The sequence below is a fragment of the Pipistrellus hanaki genome (assembly GCF_964339955.1).
Source record: "Pipistrellus hanaki genome assembly, chromosome: X".
NCBI classification, from domain to species: domain Eukaryota; kingdom Metazoa; phylum Chordata; class Mammalia; order Chiroptera; family Vespertilionidae; genus Pipistrellus; species Pipistrellus hanaki.
Genome location: NC_140524.1, coordinates 7,640,640 through 7,666,727, shown reverse-complemented (window position 1 = coordinate 7,666,727; position 26,088 = coordinate 7,640,640). Strand labels below are relative to the sequence as shown.

The following is a 26,088-nucleotide window of genomic DNA, read 5'->3' as shown; positions in this document are numbered from 1 at the left end:
GGTTCTGCTTCAATTATCTGGTCATTCCATATACTTTGAGGAGATACTAAAATTCAGTTTGGTTTAGAAGTGGCCTAGTGAATAAGATATTTTTTCTTTTGCCTACAATATATAACAAAAATAAACTTTTTAGGTGAATGGCGCCTTTAAAACAGCTCTAATGTATATTTAAAGAGAAACCGTTTCCATGGATTCAGTTTTTGCTATGAATGCAGAGGTTGTGAGGATTAAGACAATGAAGGTTATAAGGGGACAAGGAAGAATATGAAATGTGTTCGGTTATGTACATTATATTTTCATGCTACTGGTTTCAAAGAAGCTTTCCTGATAATAAATGGGTATATAAAATGGGTATTTGGGGCGGCTATAAAGTTACCTTGATTTTAAAGAGCACTTAGTCAGGCTTCACCCTAGGGTGACAGCGTGGTTTTCAGACAGCTCTTGCAGTCTTATGACAGGTTAATCTAAGGTATGCAGTGACTCCTAACAACTCTCCTATCTTTTTTATTTCAGACATCTAGTAACACACTACATTATATTCACATAGAGCAACTTGACAAGGTATGAGGAATCTTTGACTGTTGACTATTTTCTTAACATTTGGTGTACTTTTTGTTCCTAACTATTTTTTTCTAATGTAGATTTCAGAAAGCCCTTCTGAAATCATGGAATCTCTTACCAAAATGTACAGCATTCCTAAGGATAAGCAGGTACGATATGTCCTAAAAATATCTCAAGGGTGTGGATGTTATTCATATAGCTTAATGATATGTGCCGGACTGTGAGACACCGTGGCAGGAAGATTTTAATCAGGCCATGGGCAAATTAGCCTCTGTAAGTCTTGGTTTCCTCATTGTTTATGAGTTCAACCCTTATGAGGGTTAGTGGTGGTAATATTTTGGATCCCAAAGGAGAACACATTTAGTTATGCTGTCCTATTCTGCTCACTGTAATGGGGATAAAATGCTTAATTTGATTAATAACAATCAGAACTCTTGCCAGATGTATCCAGTTTGTTACCTATCAGTTGGCTTATGTTGGGATAATAGAATTCTATGTGCCTCTGTTTTCTCGCTCCCATTTCGTCAACTGTCCTCAGAGTGGAACTGTTCTGCCTGGCATCTTAACAAATAGCAACAGTAAACCATTCTACCAAATAGCTCAGCAGGTATGTGAGCTCTTAGAAAGTATAGTCACCTTTTCCACTGATTTCCTTATTTGGGTCTTCTGTCTCTACAGATGCTGTTATTTACACACATACGACTGGCCCATGGCTTTTCTAATCACAGGAAGCGGTTGCAAGCTGTTCAGGCGAGGCTGCATGCAATATCTATATTAGGTAAGAGAATAACACTCTATAATTAACTGGCCCCAGTTGGGCAATTGAGACTTGATTTCCTTTGAACTTCATCTGTCTTTGTTGCTGTAAGGCTTATTGTAGTTACCTAAGTGGCAAGTTAAATTGTAAAATTGCCAGCATTGTGTTCACCATATTCATCATTCTTAAGCTCCTTAATGTTGGATCAGAAAGAGCATAGGATGATACGTGGATTCAGTGTTGAGTTTTATCTTTTTTGAGTGTTTGGGTAATCATCTCTCCTGGCACTCCTCTTGCCATTTCATCTTCCTCTTCTATATGACCTTCAGGTGTATAATTTTGAAATAATTCAGAAAGTATTTGTTAAGTAGTCAATACTGTGCATTTGATTTTACTGTAGGGTGGTATAGGAGAAAGCACACTAGTTTCCGAATCAGTCCTGGGCTCTTACCCTGACTCTGCGGATTACTAGCCACATGTTTATCTTGTTGGTTTCTATTTCCTCATTTAATTTGGCACAGTACTTATTTTATAGGCTGGTATGAGAGTTAAAACCCTGTACAGCACCTAATATAAGCTAGGCATGTAGAAGGTATAAAATGGTATCTGCTGTTAATATTGTCAGCTTTTATTACGTTATTAGTTATCTGCTCTTTTAAACTATGCATTCTTGATGTCAAAGGTATAAAATAGTATCTGCTGTTAATATTGTCAGCTTTTATTATGTTATTAATTGTCTACTCTTTTAAACTATGCATTCTTGGATGTGAAAGTCCTACTCTTCTTTTTGTACTCATACCTACCATAACTTCTGGTGTGTTAGTGGGTACTCAGGAAATGTTCATTGAAAACTAAATGTGCTTATGGTAGTTGCAAGAAGGAAGGGGACACGGAGGTAGGTAAAGAAGGGACGGGGATAAATGGTGATAGAAAGAGACTTGGGGCCGAAGCCGGTTTGGATCAATGGATAGAGCGTCGGCTTGGGGACTGAAGGGTCCCGGGTTAGAATCCGGTCAAGGGCATGTACCTTGGTTGCGGGCATATCCCCAGTGGGGGGTGTGCAGGAGGCAGCTGGTCGATGACTCTCTCTCATCGATGTTTCTAACTATCTCTCTCCCTTCTTCTCTGAACAAAATCAATAAAATATATTTTAAAAAAAGAGATTTGGGGTGGTAAACACACAATGCAATATACAGATGATGTAGAATTATATACCTGAAAGCAATATAATCTTATTAACCAATGTCACCCATAAATTCAATTTTTAAAAAAACTAAGCATGCTTAATCATACTAGTTTGCACTGTAGGAGACTGGTCCGGTATTATCTCTGTGTGGGGATTCATTGAAAGTGTATTACACGAATTCTCAAGTTTTATGCCAATGTCATGCAAGTTTCTGGCTTAGTCTGCAATTACAGCGTTTTGCTTACAGGAAAACAGAAATGTGATTATACTAAAATGGAAGTCTTACATTATAAAAAAAACTTCTTCATTCTCTTTTCATACTTCCATTGCCCAGATCTTTGGTCAGGACAACCGAGACCACTAATCGGAGAATCTGTTGGTTAAGTGGGTATTTAGAGCTTATCATATTTGATTTGAGTTTCTAGAATTCTACTTACCATTGCTGGTTGGAAGGGAATCCTTACCCAGAACCAGTAGTTTTCAAAAGGTTTCTTATTGGGCAGTGGCTTGACCACTGCCTTCTCGCCTAAAGTATTTATTTCTCCTTTTTCAGTGTATTCCAATGCCTTGCAGGAGTCAGCAAACAGTATCTTGTATAATGGTTTAATAGAGGAATTGGTAGATGTCCTTCAGATAACAGATAAGCAGCTTATGGTAAGTGTTTATTAATATTCTGTTGTGTATTTTAGGCTTGTGTGTATTTATTTGCCTTTTGGTAAAATATTTCCCAGGGATTTATAATGAACCCCTAGAGAGAATCCTGGCCTGTTTACTTCTTTCTCTGGCTATTTAGCAGCAGAAATTAACAAATGCTGTGTTTTCAATATTATTCTAGACAGTCCCATCTTCCCAAATCATTTGCCTGTAGAATGACCTAAAATTTAGAATTTTGGGTATTAGCAACTTGTTTTAGTAATCTACTTATTTAAAATACATACCTGCCCAGCCGATGTTGCTCAGTGATTGAGGGTTGACATATAAACCAGGAGGCCAGTTCGATTCTCAGAGCACCTGCAGGAGGCAGCTGATCAATGATTCTCATATTGATGTTTCTGCCTCTCTCTCCCTTTCCCATCCTCTCTGAAATCAATAAAAACATACTTAAAAAAAGAAATAATAAAACATAACATGCTTACCTTCTGTTTTCATAGGAGATTAAAGCTGCTTCTTTACGAACGTTAACATCAATTGTCCACTTGGAGAGAACGCCCAAACTCAGCAGTATTATTGACTGTACGGGAACTGCATCCTATCATGGATTTTTGCCTGTACTTGTACGGAATTGTATCCAGGCCATGATTGGTAAATTTTGATGATTATTCTAGACAACAAGAGGAATCCTGCTCCTTGCTTGTCTGCCTTTGTTTAACATCCTGCTAGCTTAACAATAATCTAAGCATATTTTTTCTCTTCCTCTCCTAACCTCCCTTGTAGATCCTTCCATGGATCCATACCCTCACCAGTTTGCCACTGCTCTCTTCTCTTTTTTATATCATCTGGCCAGTTATGATGCTGGTGGTGAAGCCTTGGTCTCCTGTGGAATGATGGAAGCCTTATTGAAGGTGCTCTACTTTATATATATATGTATATATGTATATATAGTGGGGAAGTCAGCTAAGAGTGTGTGTAAAGTTGCAAGCTTGAAATGGTTCACAGTGTGAGCAAATAGTATAAGAAAGCTTAATCAGAAAATGCTATACTTAATTTTTGTAGTTTAGCCTTCTAGTTATCTCATTAACTTTTAAGAGCACTTATCTCCATTATTAAGAATTGATCATAGTCCAGATGGTGTGATAGTAGGCCCCAGGATTAGTTAAGGCATTGACAACATCTTATGAACTTAGGCATGACACTTAAGAATCCTATATAATAAAACCCTAATATGAAAATCAACTGAAGGGCATAACAACCAGTCGCTATGACATGCACTGACCAGCAGAGGGCAGATGCTTAACACAGTAGCTGCCCCTTGGTGCTGGTGGTCACTGCTCAGCCAGAAGCCAATCTCATGGCTGGTGAGTGCAGGGGAGGTGGCACTAAGGAGCAGTGAGCCCAGCTTCTGGCAGGGAGTGGGCCTAAGTCAGCAGGCGGACATCTGCTGAGGGGTCCTATACTGAGAGGGCACAGGCCAGGCTGAGGGACCCCTGGCTGAGGGATTCCACCCAGTGCATGAATGTCATGCACTAGGCCTCTAGTCTAGTATATATAAATAAAGGTACTTTGCAGTAAGTTCCGTTCTATTAATAGGCTTTACTTGGGCATCAGATTTTTTTTTCCTGAATGTTTTATTTAATCCTGAAACATAATTTATGTTCCCATTACCCCAGGGGTTTGAGCCCTAAAAGTGATAACGCTATCATTGGGCAAGCACCAAAAATCAGGCACATGGTTTTTTCCTTCCCGTACCATGCATGCTGCCTCCCTGAGGCCCTAGAGTGAATGGTTCCAACAGATTGTATTATTTATGGCTTTGTGTCTTTTCATTTCATTGGTTTTGCCTCTTTCTCTCTGATAGGTCATAAAATTTCTTGGGGATGAGCAGGACCAGATAACATTTGTCACCAGAGCTGTCAGAGTGGTTGACCTCATCACCAATCTGGATATGGCAGCTTTTCAATCCCATAGTGGACTTTCTATCTTCATTTATAGACTTGAGGTATTATTACACAAGGAGTACATAGATTTATACCCAATGAGACCTGAGCATACAAACTACGCTCATAACTCTGAGGAGCCATCTTATTCCTCTCCTGTTTTTATAAGCCAATTTTGTAATCCGCACGCCACATTCTTTCATAATAATTATTTTTAATCCCTGGTATAAATGTAGGATTTTCTTACTACTTCTCCCTTGATCATAGCATGAAGTAGATTTGTGCCGAAAAGAATGTCCCTTTGTGATCAAGCCAAAGATCCAGAGACCCAGTACTGCACCCGAAGGAGAAGAAATGGAAACTGATATGGATGGTAATTAACAGTTACTAAGTCGATATTTGTGTGTTTGACGTTTAGCTGTCACCCAACCCCAATTTGTTAATATATTTTATTGATTTTGTACAGAGAGGAAGGGAGAGAGATAGAGAGTTAGAAACATCGATGAGAGAGAATCATCAATCAGCTGTCTCCTGCACACCCTCTACTGGGGATATGCCGCAACCCAGGTACATGCCCTTGACCGGAATCGAACCCGGGACCCTTCAGTCCCCAAGCCGACCCTCTATCCATTGAGCCAAACCGGTCCCGGCAACCCCAATTTTCATTCTTCATCATAAATTTAAAAGTGCACAACTGACTTGAGTGTACATTTTCAACAACAAATTTTTTTCTACAGAAATGATTTGCACGTTTTCATGAGGATAATTAAAAAAGGGAGGCACATGTTGTTGGGGACAGAGATGGAAGGTGAAGCCTATGGTAGGGCTGCTATAGAGCCTTGTAGTCACTCTATGCTGTTAATCTGTTTATTTCAAAACTTAATAGCTATTTTCTTAAATATTGATTCATTATCTTCTGTTCTCACTAAAACGTAAGCTCTGTAATATCAGGGTACTTTTTGTTCACTGCTGTATATCTAGCAGTGCCTGATACCGTGTCGGCGTGTTTTGTCTTGTTTTGTTTTTATTGATTCCAGAGAGAGGAAGGGAGAGACACATAGACCATTTGGCTTCCGCATGCGCCCTGACCAGGAATTGAACTTGCAACCTGGGCATATGCTCTGACCAGGAATTAAACCCACAACCTTTTGGTGCATGGGACAACACTCCAACCAAATGAGCCACAATGGCGAGGGCGTGCAAATGTGTTTGGGAAAGAGAAGGGAAATGTAGGCTCTAAAATGGGACTTTTTGAAACTCTCTGGCTATTTTGAGAAGGGAAAGAGTGATGAAAAAGTTTTTGGATAGGGAACAACTTTTATATCATTAAATGAGAAAGCTAGAAGACCAAACATTCTTAATCTACATCATGTGTAACGTTTTTTAAAAACTGCTCTTCACCCACATGCATAGTTCATAATCATAGTGCCAAAAATAAAAATAAAAACTTTTCCAAACTAGCTTTCTTAAAATGTAAATTAATCTTAGCTTGATGCCCCAGGTTGTTAGTATATGTATCGGTTATCATGCTTATAGTACAGTTATTAAGAATTTGTAATGCTGTCATTCTTGACACTAAATGTCCATAGGCTGCCCTTCCTTTTTTTCTCAACATAATTACCTATGTGCATTTCTGTCCCCGGCATCCCCTTTATTCAATTTCTATCTCTAGTCCAGTGGTCGGCAAACCGCGGCTCACGAGCTACATGTGGCTCTTCCACAAAATCCCACGGCCTGGGCGAGTCTATTTTGAAGAAGTGGTGTTAGAAGAAGTTTAAGTTTAAAAAATTTGGCTCTCAAAGAAATTTCATTTGTTGTACTGTTGATATTTGGCTCCGTTGACTAATGAGTTTGCCAACCACTGGTCTAGTCTATTGTTGGGCAAGCTGGTATTTTAGTTAAAGGGTGAGATCCCAGGGTGTTGGTTAAAATGTCACATTTAAATAGTGAGGTGTAGAAGACTATTTATTTAGAGAATCACTGTTGGTTATAAATCGGTGGTTATCGAACTTTAGTAAGCATGGGAATAATTTAAAGTGATTGATAAAAAGTTAGACCCCTATCTAAAGTGCTCATTTCATTCATTAAATTTGCAAGTGAAGAGCAGTAAATTTGTGTTTTTAGCAACCAACATAGGTGATTCTTATAGAGAAAAGTTTCTATTAAATGAAAAGCAGTTTATAAAATCATGAGTTTGTGCTTCCTTTATATAAGTAGGCACATGTATGTAAGTTTGTGTATAAAAAAAGATTGGAAAGAAGTACTTCAAAATGTAAACAATGGTCTATCACTAATGCAGTTTTATTATATTTAATTATAAATTGTAAGAAGTAAATATGTATTTTGTAGTCTATTGATTGAATCTATAAAGTAAAAAGGAATGCTCACTCCCTACTCACCATAACTTCTATTTGGGTGTGGTTTTTCCCCAGTTTTTTTATACATAAATCAAGTACATGTTTACATAAGTGTTTAGTTTTTTAAATGGGAAAATGAGATGATTAACATACTCAACATTGTTCATTCAATGTATCATAGGCATTCATTCATATAAGCATACTGTATATTGAGCAATAAGTATTATGCTTTTTATATTCATTAAGTTACCCTCCCAACAAGATCTACCTACTATCTACTGTTAACCAGCAATAGTATATGGAATTGCATGTTTTACCATTTTTTCTCCCAAATTTTGTGGTTGAGAAATATTGAAGGACTTCTTTTATACGATTATTTTTAATTTCCATGTCTTGAATAAGTAGTGTTAAATACGTTTCTATTTATGGAATGTTTGCATTTTCATATTTAGTTTCAATACCTTCTCTATTTTGATATCATTAATCTCGTCTTAATGGAAGACATTTCTCAGGTGATCTTTCTTTTGGGTGGTACCTTTTATTCTAACTAGTTTCTTTTTATAACTCTTGCTTAGTTGCAGATGTGACCATGGAAAATAGTCCAGGGTCATCGACCTCTATAGAGAACCGTCTGGATGTTGAATTAAGGACATCAGGTTCCAACAATAGTACTACTGCTATATGCCCTGGTCCCCGCCCAGGTACGGAGACACATAGACACACAATCTTTGACACTGATTGGATTACTTGTAAAGAAGGGTGCTTTGGGGGAGCTTGAGTGGTATATTTGAAAGCTTGCTTCTTATGACTATGCATGTTACTTTGTCATTCTGGTGTTTGTTTTCTTGTATTGATATTTATTTCATAGCATTTTACAGCTTTCTAAAGATCATACATAGGTTATTTTATCACAACTGTGTTGTAGGATACATATCTAAAACAGGAAGTGGGGATCGACGGCAAGTGCCGGCAGGGTAGGGGAGGTCTGGGGGAGGTCAGTGGGGGAAAAATAGGAGACATGTGTACTACAATTTGTAATACCTTAAACAATACAATTTTCAGATATAAGACAGGAAGTGGGGATGAGAGAGCTAATATTTTTATTTCATAATTTTTCTTTTACTTTTTTCCTTTTAATCTTTATTATTGAAAGTATTACATTTGTCCCTTGTTCTTTTTTACTTAACTTTACTGTCAGTTTTATGCAGTCCATGGTGATTTATTTTTCCAGTGTTTGAAAGCTTAAGTAAGTATGCTTTCCAACATCCAGAGATACCTCTTCAAATGTCTGTTAGTGATGCTACAGTGTATATGGGTCTCTAAAAATTTGTTTTATGTGTCTACTCACTGTGGTCTATTGGTGAGCCCAGTATAATCTCCTTTTCTCCCTTGCCAGGAGTCCAGTGTATTCCACAACGAGCAGCACTTCTCAAATCTATGTTGAATTTCCTCAAGAAGGCCATTCAAGACCCAGCTTTCTCAGATGGCATCCGACATGGTATTTGATTCTAGATATCTTCTTGGAGGGTATTTGATTTTCTCAAAGATCGGTCCTTTTCATACTTTCTGAAGCTACTTTTCTATAAGGCCGGTGTAGGGAAAGGCCATGCCATTTTGAATAGCTTTTTGTCGTTTTGTGTCACTCTGTGATCCAAATCTAAGGATCATTTAGCAGTTTTCATAATCACCTATGTTTTTTTTCCCCAGTTTTTGACTCTGCACTCACTTCCAACTTTGTGTCTGCTTTCTTTTATTCTTTGCTTACTGTGAAAAGGTTATTGCATGGACAAGGGATAAATGATATGGGGAGGAAAGACAAGTAGAGGCTATTAGATTGGAATCAACATAAACTTTGTTTACCACAGTGTTATATGTAATGTATTGCTCCATCATCCCCAACCATTAAACTGCTATTGGACTGATCATATTCTCCTTAATATTCACCTTTCTCTTAGTGATGGATGGTTCTCTGCCTACCTCCCTGAAACACATCATCAGCAATGCAGAATACTATGGCCCATCACTTTTTCTTCTAGGTAAGTGGAGTTGACATTTGGTTGCACAAACCTAGCAGAGTTCTCTGTTTTCTCTTCTAACAAGATTTACTGTCTACATGTGTGATTACATGTCTTCCTAGTTAGTGGTGAAATATAGAAAGATCAGAATTCAGTTTCAAATATCCATTTCTGAAATGTTAAATATACCTTCCATAGCCACTCTGTTGTGAATCATGTCTAATAAGTAGCATTGTACATTTGGCTTTTTGTGCTGTATTTACACTTTAAGTGTAGTAGTAAGAAGCGTGCCATTCGATGGTTAGTCCCTAACCTTGGTCTAGAAAATCCAATCAGAGTGGTTTCCATCCTTAGAATTGAATGTCAGACCTTTAAACTATAGTATAGAAAATTGTTTCTCACTGTAGAAAATGCAGTTTTAGATGTTGTGGGTACTTTGTAGTTATTTGCAATTTTCTACTGGCACTACTTTGTATATTTCTGCTGTTTAAACTTCATTTTTATTAACTGCCGTTTACTCAGAGCCATACATATTCAGGACAATACAAGAAATACATTGGCTTTTATAGTGAGAGCTATAGAAATAGAAAAACCTCCTTGTACCAGTAGAGTTATTTTTTAATACTTTGGGGTATCTGGCAGGAGTAGTTTTGATGATCACAACTTAGAAACTCCCTTGCTGAAACAACTTAAGATTTTTATATAAAACTTTGTATCCTGTGACATTGCTGAACTTACTTAGTAGTTCATAATTTTTTCTTATTATTTCTTCAGATATTCTACATAATCTTGTCATCTGCAGACAGTTTTACCTCTTTATAATCTTTATTCTTTTTGTTTGTTTTGTTGTAATAATGAATTGGCAAAGATTTCTGACACTGGGTTAAATAGAAGTGGTGAGAATGGATATCTGTTCCTGAATTTGGGGAAAAGCATTCAGTATTTCACCATTAAGTTTGAGGTTAGCAGATTTTGAGTTGAAGGTTTTCTCCAGCTTTATTAGGTTGAGGAAGTATTCCCTTCTGTTACAGCAGCTCCACCTTGACATGGAGAGACCCTTCCAAGGTTAGGTTCAGAGGACAGCACCCACAGCAGTAGTACATTGGTATGATCAAGAAAAAGATTGGTTATACCGATGAAGTCCCAGGTCAGGCGCCAAAGAAGGATGACTTTGGGAGATAGCCCCTAAACAGAGAGAGAAAAACAAGTTCACAGGCCTATATATTTTAAAAGAGGCTGCAAGAGAATATAAGTACCTGTGGGTTACGGATGGATAGCAGGTAAGCCCTCTCAGGGCAATGTAGGTGGTAGGAAATGAGACTGAGAACACTATGACAGACCATCAGTGGAGGTGAGAATTCCTTCTCTAGAGTCTGAATTCATCCCTGACATTTGTTTTATATATATATATATATATATAATTATTTCAGAAAGAAAGAGAGATGAAGAGAAAGATAGAAATATCATTGATGAGAGAGGATCATTGATCGGCTGCCTCCTGCATGTCCCCTACTGGGGAGCAAGCCCGCAACCCGGGCATGTGCCCTTGTCCGGAATAGAACTTGGGACCCTTCAGTCTACAGGCCAATGCTCTATCCACTGAGCCAAACCAGCGAGGGCCATCCCTGTCATTTGAATTAGCATGACAACCTCTCAGGTTTCTTACTAAAATACTTGTACTTAAGAGAAACCAAATTTGCAAAGCCACCCAAAATAATTAGGCCAGCAATTATTAATTTAGGTCCATAAGTAATAGTGTAGAACCTTCAAACCTAGGCAGAAGGAGATGGCCCGGGAGGGGGGGGCGGTATTTGGAGGGGGAGGGAGAGTCTGAGAATATCTTGGGGTATTTTAGTAATATAATTGGCTGTTTTGGTTTGTTGTTTTATTTGTTGAACTATTCTATATATCTTTCCTGTATTATTGAACCACAAGCAGCATGAGGTCCTCTTTAAGGCACAAGCTCCACCTTGACGCATTAGCGGCTGTTTTAATGCTAATCTGTTGTAAACTGACAGAGCAGCTAGACTGTTTTATTCCTCATTAAGGGCTTCTAAGGCCTGAGCCGTTTGGTTTATGAGTTGTGCCATTGTCTGAATAGCCTCTGTGTGGTGAGTCTTTTACAGAATTAAAAATTCCTAAATCCGTGCCTGTTACACGGAGATGGTACCCAATATAATAAGTAAACAGATAGCCCAGTGCTCCCTTTTGTGGTAAGACTTGATGAGAAAACTAGAATTTCTCTTTGGATCTAGGACGCTGTGGGTATTAAATAGCCGTAGGAAATAGGTCAGGGTGCCGGGGTGAAGAAGGGTGTGGTTGGTGGAAGTGAGTGTATGACCTTGCTGGGCAGGAGTTGTGTCACAGGAGAACTAATAGTCCGAGGGGGTTGGGAGGGGGAGTTTGTGCTGACTAAATCAGTGGTCGCCCACCTTTCAGACCTCACGAACCACCAACTGGTGACCACTGGTCTAAATTATATAGGCCGGATGTGCCAGGGCAAAACAGTCTCAAAGCCAGGAGATGATCTCATTGCAGTGTTCACTCAGTTTGTGGGGGAGGCTGGGAAGAGCATGAGAGCAAGTCAGTAAGGAAGCTCCGAGTGGGGTTGGGATGTCCTGCAACAATTTCTTGCTGAAACGCATCAAATAAGGATTCTGTCCTCTCCTCAATCCTACCTTTAACACTTCTACCACACTCACATCCCCAGCTATATTTTCTTTAACATCCTAGCTGCCTTTTCTTCTCTCATCTCCTGTCTTTTCATAGGGTTAGTTACTCGTTTTAATTATTCATTCTTTTCACCTACAGTTTCACTAAATTATACTTTATATTAATTATTTCCTAGCTTATCTTTTGGTTACTTTTTAACGAATGCATTACTGCTGTACTGTTTCATCTTGAGTAGAGTTTTGTCATATTCTAGAAGCAATGATAGTCTTTACAGCACAGTTAGTTCTAAGTATTCTGTTGTCAAAAATTGGTCTTGTTAGTACCAAAGGACTCCTAATAATGCCGATGATATTTTTAAGTTGTTGAACAGGCTTTTTAAGAATATAGAGAATCGCTCTGCGGACTTAGGGGTCTCAGGTTCGATTCCGGTCATGGGCATGTACATTGTTTGCGGGCATATCCCTGATAGGGGGTTGTGCGGGAGGCAGCTGGTCGATGTTTCTCTCTCATCGATGTTTCTAGCTCTCTATCCCTCTCTCTTCCTTTATGTAAAAAATCAATAAAATATATTTTTTTAAAAAGAATATATTTTGTCCATTTTCATGAGTTAAGTTTATGTTCACTTACCCAGCAAATCACCCCCTGCTTCGTCTTAGTTGTTTTTCCCCCCTGCTTAAGCTGACAAAATTGGTGTGTTTATATAGATGGTGGTACATGTATTTAGTGGAATAGTATGCAACCATTCAAATTGAATGAGTTATGACAGGGAAAGATAAAGGAGATTATTATGGTGTACATTACAATTAGAAAGAAACAAGTTATATTCAATATAACCTCATTCATGTAAAAATGTGCTATGAAGTCAGTTTTTGTTTTTATGTCTTTTAAAGTAAAATTGTATTTATTTAAGGTATACAACATTATCTGATATAGTGAAATGATTTCTACAGTCAAGCTAATTAACATATTATGTAGTTACCTTACTATGTGATGAGAACATCTAAAATCTAATCTATTAGCATATTTCCAGGATTCAGTACAGTATTATTCAGTAATTCAGTATTAACTATAGTTTTCATGCCTGTACATTACCCATAAAAATCTTAAAGGTAGTCACTAAATTCTTAGTAATGATTAATCTCTATAATGAGTAGTATTGGCAGTTTTCATAGTAGGAACAATTATTTAAATTGTTGTGCATTTAATATCGTGGTTTTTTTCTTCTTCTTTGTTTTGTTTTAGCCTTTGCGTTTTCCTTTTAATGACGGTGAAGAATCTATGTATCTCATATTTCTTTCTTTCTTTTTTTAAGCTACTGAAGTGGTGACTGTGTTTGTATTTCAAGAACCATCACTGCTCTCCTCACTCCAGGACAATGGGTTAACAGATGTCATGCTGCATGCACTGCTTATCAAAGATGTGAGTTCTTTTTGCTGCGTAAAGAATATTATATGTGTAACCCTCCCCGCAAAACACACACATACATAGACACAGTTGATAAGTAGTCTTATGGCATGAAAATCCTATCTCATGTCTTCTGTATGTGGTATTGAAACTAATATCTGTGTGACACCCTGATCAATGTTTTCTTAGCATCTACACCTGAACTCTTTTAGATGTCTTCAGACTCACTTTTACCTTCTCTCTAGGTACCTGCTACTCGTGAAGTCCTTGGTTCCCTCCCAAATGTATTCAGTGCCCTCTGCTTGAATGCACGAGGTCTTCAGTCATTTGTACAGTGTCAGCCCTTTGAGCGTCTCTTCAAAGTTCTTCTGTCTCCAGATTACCTCCCAGCCATGCGGAGGAGGCGGAGTTCTGACCCCCTCGGTAAGTCACCAGAATTTATCTGAAAATAACTGGTTGCTGTTGTGCCAAGATTTTAGGAGATTATAAGTTACCAATTGGCAAGGAAACTCTTCCTTGACTTTATATCATTTCTCTGGCTAGGTGTGCTAATCCTAATGGGAATTATCTCCATACCTGATATTGCAGGTAGAAAGGGATACTTCATCCTTAGTCTCTGCTTATAGTATTTCCCTACTTCTCAACAGTTCTCTTAAATGTGCTGGTGAGAAGTGGGTATTAGAGGGCATCAGTAGGTCTCTAGGTCCTCCATCTAGTCCGTAGCGAGAGGACATATGAAGTCCCAAGGTGTTGATCTTGGTAATCTTCTGTTCTGATGTCCAAGTCCCTGAAATAGTCACAAAGAGGTTTTCTTCTTAGTGTATTTGAAACCAGATCATTGAAGAATAGAAAGAAGGTAAGGCTCCAGAAAGAATCCAGTTTTTAAAAATGTGCTTACCACTGTAGTATTCTAGCTGTTATCATTCTTCTTCTTTTTTTTTAATCCTCATCCGAGGATATTTTTTCCATTGATTTCTACAGAGAGTGGAAAGGAGGGGGAGAGGGGAAGAGAAAAGCTGAGAAAGACACATTGATTAGGTTGCCTCCTGCATATCTCCCTAGGGAACCTGCAACCAAGGTACATGCCCTTGACCAGGACCCTTCGATCCTCGGGTTGACACTAACCACTGACCCAAACTGGCCAGGGCATAGCTGCCATCGTTCTTTACCGGGGCAGCCAGAGAGTTAATGGTTATGCTCATTTCTTTTCTCCCTCTTTACTCTGCAGTAGTAGTTCAGGCCTTGACATAGATTGCCAGGATAGAATATGGCGTACATGGGCACTTTAAAATATGTTTTCTAGACTGGTAATGATTCCTTCCTCCTCCCCAGTGATTTGGTTGCCAAGGTTGGTGTGAATTCATTCAAGAAGACATGACATTAGAAAATCACAGCAAAACTCATTTTCTTGTTTCCTCCTCCTATTGGCATAAAAATTACGTCAAGCTCTATTTTCTTCAGTCTGACAGTTCTTTTTTTGCTTTTAAGGGGATACTGCATCCAACCTGGGGAGTGCTGTTGATGAGCTTATGAGACATCAGCCCACCCTCAAAACGGATGCAACAACTGCCATCATTAAGGTGAGAAGTGTTGAGACAGCATTGAAGGGGGGGGAGGTAGCTTTTAGAAAAAGGCTTGGCCTGCTGGAGATCATTTGGACTCAGACTGTGCCTATAAGAAAGAGGGTTGTGTCTGCCTCATTTTCTTCATGTCCTTGGGTTGGTCGTTTGCCCATTCCCCCCTTCAAAAAAGTCACTTAATATTGCTTTCTGATACAGGGTGGGCCAAAAGTAGATTTACATTACCTACAATATCCTTGTATTATTATTATTATATTGTTTCCCATATGAACAACTGTAAACCCACTTTTGCTCCCTCCTGTATAGGAGATGCACAAGTTGCCAAGGCCTAGGTTCTGTTTGTAAAAGCATATTACTCTTCGTAATCTTTGTTTCTTCCTTCCCCCGCCCCCCCACATTTATTAGCCCTGCCAATTCCCTGTCAGGATTGTTGAGACTAGTATATGAGTTCTGGTGCTTAGTAAATTAGGACATGGACTCAGATCAGTCAGTCACTGAACAGCCATGTGATGCTGAACAAGTTATTTAACTTCACAGAACTTCCCCAGTCTATGAAATGGGCTTAACAGTGACATTTCAGGAATGGTTCATACCATGCATATAATGTTTTGGCACTTCTATGGCACATAGCACATAGAAAATGGTCCCAAAATTGCTAGTTACCTCCCCCATTCCTTAATTACTAATAAATAATCTTATTTCCTGTACCTTTCAGTTACTTGAAGAAATCTGTAACCTTGGGAGAGACCCTAAATACATCTGTCAGAAGCCATCAATCCAGAAGGCAGATGGCAATGCCACTGCTCCTCCCCCAAGGTCTAATCATGCTGCAGAAGAGGCCTCTAGTGAGGATGAGGAAGAAGAGGAAGTACAGGCCATGCAGAGCTTTAATTCTGCCCAGCAGAATGAAACTGAGCCTAATCAGCAGTGAGTGTTTGCAAGACAGGTTCACTAGCCGTGTGATCTTGGGCATATGTCATTTTCATCTGTAAAAGTGAGGGAGTTTGATTAGATGATTATAAGGTTTTTCTGGCCCTAAGAGTCTATAGGGTCTTTTTCCCCCTTTGACTCTTACGTGTCATTTGTGGTTTGATATTTAATTTTAATGGTAATTTTAGCAAGCTTTTTTTTTTTCTTCACCTGAGGATATGTTTATTGATTTTAAAGAGAGAGGAAGGGAAAGAGTGAGATTGAAACATTATCGTGAGTGAGAAGTATCTGTCTGTTGTATCCTGTACATGCCCTGACTGGGAATTGAACCTGCAACTTTTTGGTGTATGTGACAGCACTCTAACCGCTGAGCACCCAGCCAGAGCCAGAAAACTGTCTTTCTCAAAAGCCATTCATAAAGTTGAATCAGAACTCAGTATATCCAGTTGGTGGGCTTTCCTCAGAGGTCTCATTTTATTCTTGTTGATTAGGTATTTTATATCATTGACTGTTGGAACGCAATACATTTTTTAAGCTTATCTCCTAATTAATCCTTAAGAGTTACAGGGATTTGTTGCTGGTTGGATTTTGTTTTTGTTTTATTACTATATACTTATCCCAGATAAATCAGAAGGCTTTGGAATGTACTATATGCTTTATCCGGGCACAGTAAACTTTCTTATTTCTATTTGAAGTATGTTTAATATCAAAATTGTCTATCTGGGTGGTGAGATGTAGGTGGGCTTAAAGACTGCTGGCTGTAGTAGATAATCTACCTGACTATTAAAGCCATAATTTAATCACCTTCTTGCTAGAAGTGAGTGTGACCCTTCTAGACAATCATGCATTCATTCGTTTAATAGTGCTCTTTGGTGTATAGATTAGTGGTCCTGAGAAAAGCATGAGCATTTTAGGCATGGATATGAATGGGTTTGAGCTTGGGACTTGGAAGATCACTATTGTGGAGTAGACAGCAGGAGCAGAGGTTTAGACTCAAACCAGTGAGCCCTGTTGGAACTCTAGAAAGGATTGAGCTTATTGATATGAGGGTTTTTTTGTTTCTTTTTTTGTTTTGAAGAGAGGCATTAAGTACTAAGTACATTGCCTTATTGAGTAGATATCTTACCTTGCCTGAGTAGGCATCATTCTAGCAGCATCTTCTGTTTTGATTAAAGTGTTTCTGGAAAGGTGGCATGCCCTAAAAGAAGCAGGACTATTTGAAATAGTCAGAATCTTAGTGCTTCCTTGCCATTCCCTTGACTGTCAACCAGCTTGCTGCTGGGGTAGGGTTTGCTTTACATGCTACAAGCAAGGGGAAGATTTGTTAAACATGGTTGGGGGATATCGTACTGGTTTTGAGTCCAGCTGTGTACATTCATCTGCACACAACTTCTTTTCTATCTGGATATTTTACAAATATCTTATATCTAACATAACCAGATTTTAAATTGTTATGGTATATCCACATTTTCTTAAGCCCTCCATGTCTTCGCTCTCATGATTTTCTTGGGATATCATGGGTCACCGTGTTTCATCCATATTTATCCCCAATTCCCAAATTATCTTAATCTTCTTTTGCATCTACCAAATTCTGCAGGGCCAGCTCAGATGTCTCATTCTTAAAGGAGTTTTTTCTTTTATCTCCAAATAGAAAGTCGGTCTTGTGTGTTCTCCAACAGTTGTTAAAATTATTCGTATATCCTAATGGTTTCACCCCACCATCCTGTATGCTCCTTCAGGCAGGGACAATGTCTCACTCAACAGTATATCCCAATCACTCTGTATATAGTAGATAATCAGTCGGTAAACATTTAATTAGTGGGTTGAGGGAATGAATCAGAGCATTATAGTAATGATCTTCCTGAGTCTTAAATGCCAAGAGAGCTGGCCCTAATGAAACATGAATGAGAATGAAGAGATAGAAAAATTCTAGACCCACAACATAAATACCCTACCATATTGTTAGTTGTGTATAGCTTATAAGATGCAGAGGACTCTAGTAGTTGCTATTCCATGATAGTGAGATTTTTCTATACTCAGTATGGTCTGGGTGTTCGTCATGACCTCATTCACATAACATACCTAAGAGTCTCGCAAATATTGATGGATGTGTACTTTTCCACTTATGCCACTTTGAGAAGCTGCAGTTGGGTCACTATGTGAATTATTAGGGCAGGAAGGAAAAGCAAGAGACTGTCTAGTAAACTCATCCTCTGTTTTGAATGCTGCAATATATCAAAGAATTATCCCAGGCAGCTGTTAAGGTAGACGTTGCTATATACTTCCTGCCAATATAGGAAGAGGCTTAGAAAAATTTGCAGTGTATGCTACCCCTTTCCCCGAAAGTCCTGTTTCTATTTGCCCCCGATCACAAAATTCTTCAGCGGGACTCCCAGATTTCTGTCTCCCATGCCCTAGTCTGTTTTCCAATGACTTTAAATGAACAAGTAAATTTTCCAGTATTTTTCATTAAGGTATAATTTCTGTACAGTAAATGCACAGATTTTTTTAAGTTTTCTATTTCCCCACCCAAATGTGAGGCAGCTGATCTTATTCCTGTCATCACAGAGTAAGTTTTCCTGTACTAAAACAGCATACACATAGGATAAATGGAGTGTTAATGTGCATCATCTGATCTGTGTGCTTCTTGTACCTGTTTTCTATTGCTCAGTGTGTTTTTGAGATTCTACCAGCATCCTTTTTGTTATCGAGTAGTAGTCTATTGTATGAATATACTACAAGGTTCATTTATTCTTCTTTTCACTTCTGAGTTTCCTTTTTCCAGACTAAGATCGTGTTCTTGTTCTCCCCCCCCCCTCCCAATCTGCAGCTAGTATTTGAAAACGATGTTTGTATTTGATCTTGAGACATGATTTTCTGCTAGAGATTTGGGATAAGGAAACTTAGGCATTTTAGTCTCCCCCCACGTACATGGAGTTCTGCTCTACATTTGGAGGCATTCATCACAAGTGGTTATAAATACTTGTCTTTTGGCCTCTTCTGCCTTATAAGCTGGAAGTGAAGATAGTTACCAGTACTGAACCAGGGGTTTTAATTGGGGCAACATGGTGTGGGTTTTTGATGGTCAATTTCATTTACTTTGCCTAACTTCACTTAAGCCTGTCCTGACCAACTTAAGAGATACAGGTTATATAACTCCATGTTGTCTTGGGAACTTGAATAGCAGCTGTCTGTACTTTAAAGGCAGCCAATGCAGAGAAGCGGTGGTTCTCTGAATCATGGCCCACCAACAGGGCTTCTTTGCCAGAGGCAGCTGTGTTTCCTCCAGAGCTGGAAGAGACCTGGTTTCCCTCGCCCACCCCTCAAAAAACCCATTAGTTCTGTTGTATTATTATACGCTATACTATGACACTCAGTTGTAAACCTCCTTTACTTCTGATTAAGGACTGCAGCACCATAACTATATGTGTAAAACTGACCAGTTAAATTGAACTTGGGAATGTGCGCCTGTTTTATGGCGGGGAGGAGACAGTAAGTTTTTAATTTGATAATTAAGATAAATTGTTATGCTCATTTTGGGAATGCAGTCTTTTATCGGATTAAACGTTTTATACGAGGTTAAGATTAGAATCGCTTTTTGAAAAACCAGTTGGTAGGGGGATTTCTATTGAAGAGAGTTGATCATTTTTACTGTTCCTTATGACATCCTGAACCTGGAAGCCAAAGGATGAGGGAAGGAAGAAAAGTGATTTCTGAATAGGTTTGTTTCTGGAGTTGGATTAAAAACATCTATTTGTTTGTTTTCTCTCTTGTTCTCTCCACCTTCCATTTAGTAAATACAGGAAGTACCTGGGTCCCATTCCAAGGTATTGCTTTGGCTTTTTGCCCTTATATTTGGCTTTGGCGAAGGCACGGGTGTCTCAGTAGACTAGAGCCATACCTGTATCCCTTACCTGTAGAGACAGATAACGGTTCTTTCTAAGGAGGGGCAACCCAGCTTGGGGCCAGCACCGTGTAACGTTGCAGTGTTTCCCCAAGAGGAACTTTATATTGTAGTTAAGGAAAGCTTTACAATTTTCCGTGGAATCATTTCACTCCTGACTTTTGGATTCTCCTTTTGTACAAAGTTCCTTCCCAAATTCTTCCCTGAGCCTGCTTATAACCTCCTACCCAAACCCTCCCTCTGGATATCTCATCCGTAGAGCCATCTGTGGTGCTTTTCCACTCTTTACCTTATTTAGATTTTGCTGCCAAATGTCTTTGTGCCTGGCAAATCTTTATTCGCATTTTATCTTATTCAGAGACGAGAACTATTAGCTCCTTACCAACTTTTCTTGTCTTCTCTCTACCACTACCTCTCCCTTCTACCACCTCCGCCTTTTCCCAAAAAACCTGTCCCAGAGGCCTATAGACAAAGTGCTCTTTATTTGACTCAAGTTTTGTTCCTGCCTATGGTTTATCTTTGAGGTAGATTTCGTTTCAGGTCAGTGTACTTTCCCCGTCTGGCTATTTCTTACGAATGCCAGGATGTAGACATTGGGCTGCAGGCAGCATTTGCTGTGGCCGTGGCATTAGTGCAGCCCTTTTGCCTGCAGTGCAGCATTGAAGCGTCTGAAGCGAAAGAACTGATCAGTTTTTGGATGTTCGGAAACTATTGTGACCAAAGCACAAATCGTTAGAGAAGGAAGCCTTGGGTGTTGGCTTCATCTTTAACCAGCTTTGATCTGAATGGTTTGTCGATATAAGCATGAAATTTTGAGCAAAATTAAATTCTATTTCCTGTTCTCTCTAATTTCAAACCTGATGCAAGGACATGGTAAGATGTTTATGAGTTTGTTTCTTCATCTGTCTTTTTTCTTCAAGCAAATGCTTAAATAGTCCCTCATCTGAACTTGCTTAAGATAGGGTAATTTCTTTGACATGTCAAAATGCTGAGTTTGTGAAGGCTTGGTTTTTCTTTTCTTGGTTTTTCTCAATCTAGTCAGGCTAGGAAAGCTAGCTGCAGTTGATTTCAGCTCTTTTCCCCCCTATGCTGTGTATACACTAAAGGCTATAAGTCTTTAGAAAAGGGCTAGAATTTCATGGCTGTTTCCTTTTCCTCACGTTGTTCTCTTGCACTGTATCATGAATTTCTGTGTAACTCACTCTTTTCTTCCTTAACAGGGTTGTTGGTACAGAGGAACGTATTCCTATTCCCCTCATGGATTACATCCTTAATGTGGTAAGATTCATGGTAGGGGCAAATAAGTAAAGGTTTGTGATTTTCTGGAAAATGTGCGGGGTTACCAAATAGTCGGGAGATTCCTGCGTTATTATTTTAATGGGGACCCTTAAAATGTGGAGAAGTGGGGAAAGGTTTGCAAACATTGTTCTGTGACACTGGTTTTCTAAAATTTGGCCAACACTTTTTTTTTAAAACATATATTCCCATTTTTTTGGTTACTATTCCCTGTAGGAATCCGAACAGGAAGACTGGGATTTGTTAAGCCCATTCAGTATTATGTTCTTTGAATGTGTCCGCATATATTTTTTCTTGTTACTTGCCATTTTTCCCATTCACTTCTCTTTAAAAAAATAAAAATAAAAAATTAATGTGGTCTTTTCTTGTAACTTCCTGCATCTCACAGGAAAAAGTGAAGTGTTTTAGTTTTCCCAGCATTGTGTCCCTGTTAGGGGAAGCCTACCTAATATTTGTTCTAGCACATTAAGCACTTCCAAGGCTTCCAGGGATGGTTTGATTTGTGCCTGTGTGTTTGTTGCCCACATTTTACTTTCTTACCCTCACAGAATGCTTTATTTGGTCTGAATCAGAGTTGTGGGTTTAATTTGCATTATGAGCTCATTTAAGGAAAAGTATGAATGCTGTTCGCTTGCAGGGAGATAATATTATTGTTGATAATAATAATATATTATTAATACAAGGAGCACAAAATGAGGAAAATAAGAGACTAGACTTGATTCTGCCACTAGCTCATGGTGTGGCAAGTTATTTAACCTCTCTGTGCTCTCCAATTTTATTACTTTGTGTGTGGCTGAAAAGGTGGCTTGGGAAGAAGTTTCCATTATTCCTTAATTTATGGATGTTTAGTGTTCATATATATCAATCCCTGTTTACCTGAAGTTTTGTTATTCTAGAAAATACTGATTTCGTGACTATAAGGCTACCCCTGTCCTTACTCCAAGCTGGCCTTTGAAGTGTCAGGCTCTAACTCTTTTTTTTTAAATTTTTTGTTACTTAGATGAAATTTGTGGAATCTATTCTGAGCAACAATACAACAGATGACCACTGCCAGGAATTTGTGAATCAGAAAGGACTCTTGCCTTTGGTTACCATTCTGGGTCTTCCCAATCTGCCCATTGACTTTCCCACGTCTGCAGCCTGTCAGGCTGTTGCAGGTGTCTGCAAATCCATATTGGTAAGAAGCATCTGGCCGAATATTTTCATTGTTTTTAGACGTCTGTTCCAATACTATCTGTGTGTTTTTACTGTGGTCTTCCTTTACCTCCAACTAAAAAGTAATGATGAGATCTGTGGTCACATACTATAGGTGAATTATATGACTAATAAATAGTGTGCCACCTTTTTTCTCTTTGAAAAATTGAAGTGTTTATTTTTTGTTCCTGAGTTCGGTCAGTAAATAGTTCGAACACTTCAGTTTATTGGATTTTGAAAGTGGTAAAATATATGTAGCATGATATTTATCACTTTAACCATTTTTAAGTCTACACAGTTCAGTAGTGTTAACTTCATTAATATTATTGTGCAACCCATATCCAGAACTCCCTTCATCTTGAACAACTGAAATTCTATACCCATTCAACAACTCCCCTATCCCCCTCTCCTTCCCAGCCCCTGATTAAACACCATTCTACTTTCTATCTGTATGATGTTGACTGTTCTAGGTACCTCATGTAAAATGCACTTCATAAGGTACTTGTCCTTCTGTGGCTGGCTTATTTTGCTTAGCATAATGTCTTTAAGATTCATCCATGTTGTTGGTTATGTCCTAATTTCCTTTATTAAGGCTGAATTTACTCCATTCTGATGTTTAAACCAGGTTTTGTTTATAGATATTTATTCATTGATAAACCCTTGGGGTGCTTCCATGTCTTGGATATTATTATAAATTAGTGCTGCTATGAACATGGGTGTGTGAATATTTCAAACCTCTGCTTTTGTATGTGGTGAGAACACTTGAGGTCTACTCTTAGCAAATTTGTTGAGTAGAATACATTATTACCTATGGTCACCATGATATACATTAAGTCCCCAGCAGTTATTCATCTTGTCATTGAACATTTGTATCCTTTGACCAATATCTCCACATTTCCCTCCAGCCATCATTCTGTTCTCTGGTTCTGTGAATCTGACTTCTTTAAATTCCACCTGCTTTCAGTTCTTTTGGACGTATACCCACAAATAGTAGTGCTGAATCATATGGTAGTACTGGTTTTAATTTGTGGGGTGACTACCATACTATTTTCCACGCACCTTCACATTTCACATTTCAACCAGCAGTGCACAAGGATTCTGATTTCTCCACATCCTCACCAATGCTTACTATTTTCTGGTGGTTTTTTTTTTTTTTTTTTATAGTAGCCAATCCAGTGGGTGTGAAATGAGATCTTGTGGTTTTTATTTGCTTCTCCCTGGTTAATGATGTTGAGCATCTTCTCATGTTCTTATTGTTATTAAACTATTTTTGGAGAACTATCTGTTCAGGGCCTTGGTACGTTCTTCTATGGGTTGTTTTTTGTTATTGAGTTGTAGTTCTCTATATATTTTGGGTATTAGTCCCTTATCAGATAAATGATTTGCAAATACTTTTCCCATTTCATGGGTTACCTTTTCACTTTGTTGACAGTTTGGTTTAGTTTCAATTTTGAAGAAGTCCAGGTTATTGTATTTGTTTTTACTTTTGTTACTTGTGCTTTTCGTGTCATATCTAAGAAATCATTGCCAAGTCCAATGTTGTGCAGCTACACTATAGCTTCTTGTGTTTTATAGTTTTAGCTCTTACATTTAGATCTTTGATCTATTTTGAATTAGTTGTGTGTTTTTTTATATGGTACCAGATAAGGTCCAACTTCATTCTTTAGCTAACACTGTTTGTTGAAAAGACTGTCCTTTCCCTATTGCACCCTTGTCAAAAGTCATTTGGCCAGATATGTGAGGGTTTATTTGGGTGCTTTCTGTTCTATTTAATTAGCCTTGATGTCTGTCTTTGAAGGTACCACTTTATTGTTGATCCTCACCTGAGGGTATTTTTCCAGTAATTTTTGGAGAGAGGGGGAGAGAGAGAGAAACATCAATTGGGTGACTCCCACATGAGCCCCAACCAGAGCTGGGGATCAACCCTGCAAATGACGTACATGCTCTTGATTAGAATCAAACGCAGGACCCTTCAGTCCATGGGCCAACATTCTATCCACTGAGCCAAACTGGCTAGGGCAGTACCACACTTCTTATTTCTATAGCTTTGTGGTGTCAATTTTGGAAATCAGGTAGTGTGAGACCTTCAACTTTGTTCTTTTTCACGATATTTATATCTCATTTGGCCCCTTAAAATTGTTATATGAATTTAAAGAGATTTTTATATTTCTGTAAAAAAAAAAATCCATAAAACCACCATTGAGATTTTTATAGGGATTACATTAAATCTATGAAGCTCTTTTATTAGCTGGGTGGACGATAATAACTATTTTCTGCTACAAATCATAAGTCCAGTTGCTTATGAACTTAGAAAGATCCATAATTATGACATGTCTGCATTTAATGTTTTATTTTGCTTTACTCTTTGTGAATATTTGTTATTTCATAACTAAGAGAGGGAAAAGGGCTGCTGCATTCTTATCTCACTTCTTAAGATACTATGTGGGAACAGATAGGTCTATTTAAAGCCATAGGAAAGGCACATAAGTTCTCATATTTGAATGACAAGTGATAGTATTTTACTACCAGATATTTTTTAAGACTCCAAGATAGTACAAGGGCCATATAATCCTTGAGTTGTCTCATAAAACAAACAAATTGACTAGCTGATGCCGGTCCTAGAGTAGTCTCTCTTATTGTTGGAAGGAAAGAACATTTATAATAGTAGTTTACTTCCATGCTTTGGAACTTTGCCTAACTTTGCTCCCTGTTGAACAAAATTTGGAATTCATCTTATAGCATGAAGACCTGGCTATGAGTATATTGACATTTATTGGCTTACCACATTTGAAAGCCTCTCATTTGAGAAAAGTAATGTGCTGCTCTAGAGGAAGGTGTTGAGGTATGTTAGCTACATTCATGTTTTGGCTCCACCATTTATTAAGAGACAATGGCCAAGTCTGAAACTGTGAGGCTTATCTTCCATTTCTTCTATTGTGACTATGAAAGACATGCATATGAAGTTCACTATACATGTTTTAATCCTTCTTGTTTCAGACACTGTCACATGAACCCAAGGTCCTTCAGGAGGGTCTCCTTCAGTTGGACTCCATCCTGTCCTCTTTGGAGCCCTTACACCGCCCAATCGAATCTCCTGGGGGTTCAGTGCTGCTGCGAGAACTGGCTTGTGCTGGCAATGTCGCTGATGCTACCCTCTCAGCTCAGGCCACACCTCTGCTGCATGCACTCACTGCTGCCCACGCCTACATCATGATGTTTGTTCATACTTGCAGAGTTGGACAGGTAAGAATTATCTTACGGGTAAACATGTTGGTTTAAAGGCAGTGAAATACCTAGGGTGTCCATGTGGCATCTTACTGTGCTTAGCAGTTCTACCTAGGCTAGCTAATGAAAGAACAGCTTTAGGGTAAGATTTTTTCTTTGCCATGGTTGACTTAGGTCTATGCTTTAACTTTCTGTCTAGTTTCACTTTCCCTAAGTATTTGAGTGACCACATATTTGTTTTGTGCACCGGACCTTTTTAAGCGTAAAAGGGGTTGGTTTAAATAGCAAATATGTATCATTCATATGGACCGCCTGGAATGTATAGTTAATCTTTGAAGCAGGCAAGCCTCATCTGGCCTGTTACTTCCTAATCTTTCTACAAATGCATGAGGCTTGATAATGGGGTGCCAAG

At 38.5% G+C, this 26,088-nt stretch overlaps 1 protein-coding gene across 13 annotated transcripts in view; it reads left to right on the top strand.

The window, feature by feature from the left end:
• Positions 1–26,088, top strand: part of HUWE1 (HECT, UBA and WWE domain containing E3 ubiquitin protein ligase 1) — a 140,881-nt gene that overhangs the window by 51,198 nt on the left and 63,595 nt on the right. For all 13 annotated transcript variants that reach the window (XM_084870976.1, XM_084870972.1, XM_084870971.1 and 10 more), the window contains 18 exons: positions 514–561; positions 642–710; positions 1,240–1,339; positions 3,058–3,158; positions 3,656–3,806; positions 3,939–4,066; positions 5,020–5,160; positions 5,366–5,471; positions 8,031–8,156; positions 8,852–8,953; positions 9,411–9,491; positions 13,456–13,562; positions 13,793–13,970; positions 15,036–15,127; positions 15,843–16,054; positions 21,182–21,239; positions 22,258–22,434; positions 25,449–25,694. In XM_084870976.1, the coding sequence (XP_084727102.1) occupies positions 514–561; positions 642–710; positions 1,240–1,339; positions 3,058–3,158; positions 3,656–3,806; positions 3,939–4,066; positions 5,020–5,160; positions 5,366–5,471; positions 8,031–8,156; positions 8,852–8,953; positions 9,411–9,491; positions 13,456–13,562; positions 13,793–13,970; positions 15,036–15,127; positions 15,843–16,054; positions 21,182–21,239; positions 22,258–22,434; positions 25,449–25,694 (2,223 nt within the window). The remainder of the gene's footprint in view (positions 1–513; positions 562–641; positions 711–1,239; positions 1,340–3,057; positions 3,159–3,655; positions 3,807–3,938; positions 4,067–5,019; positions 5,161–5,365; positions 5,472–8,030; positions 8,157–8,851; positions 8,954–9,410; positions 9,492–13,455; positions 13,563–13,792; positions 13,971–15,035; positions 15,128–15,842; positions 16,055–21,181; positions 21,240–22,257; positions 22,435–25,448; positions 25,695–26,088) is intronic.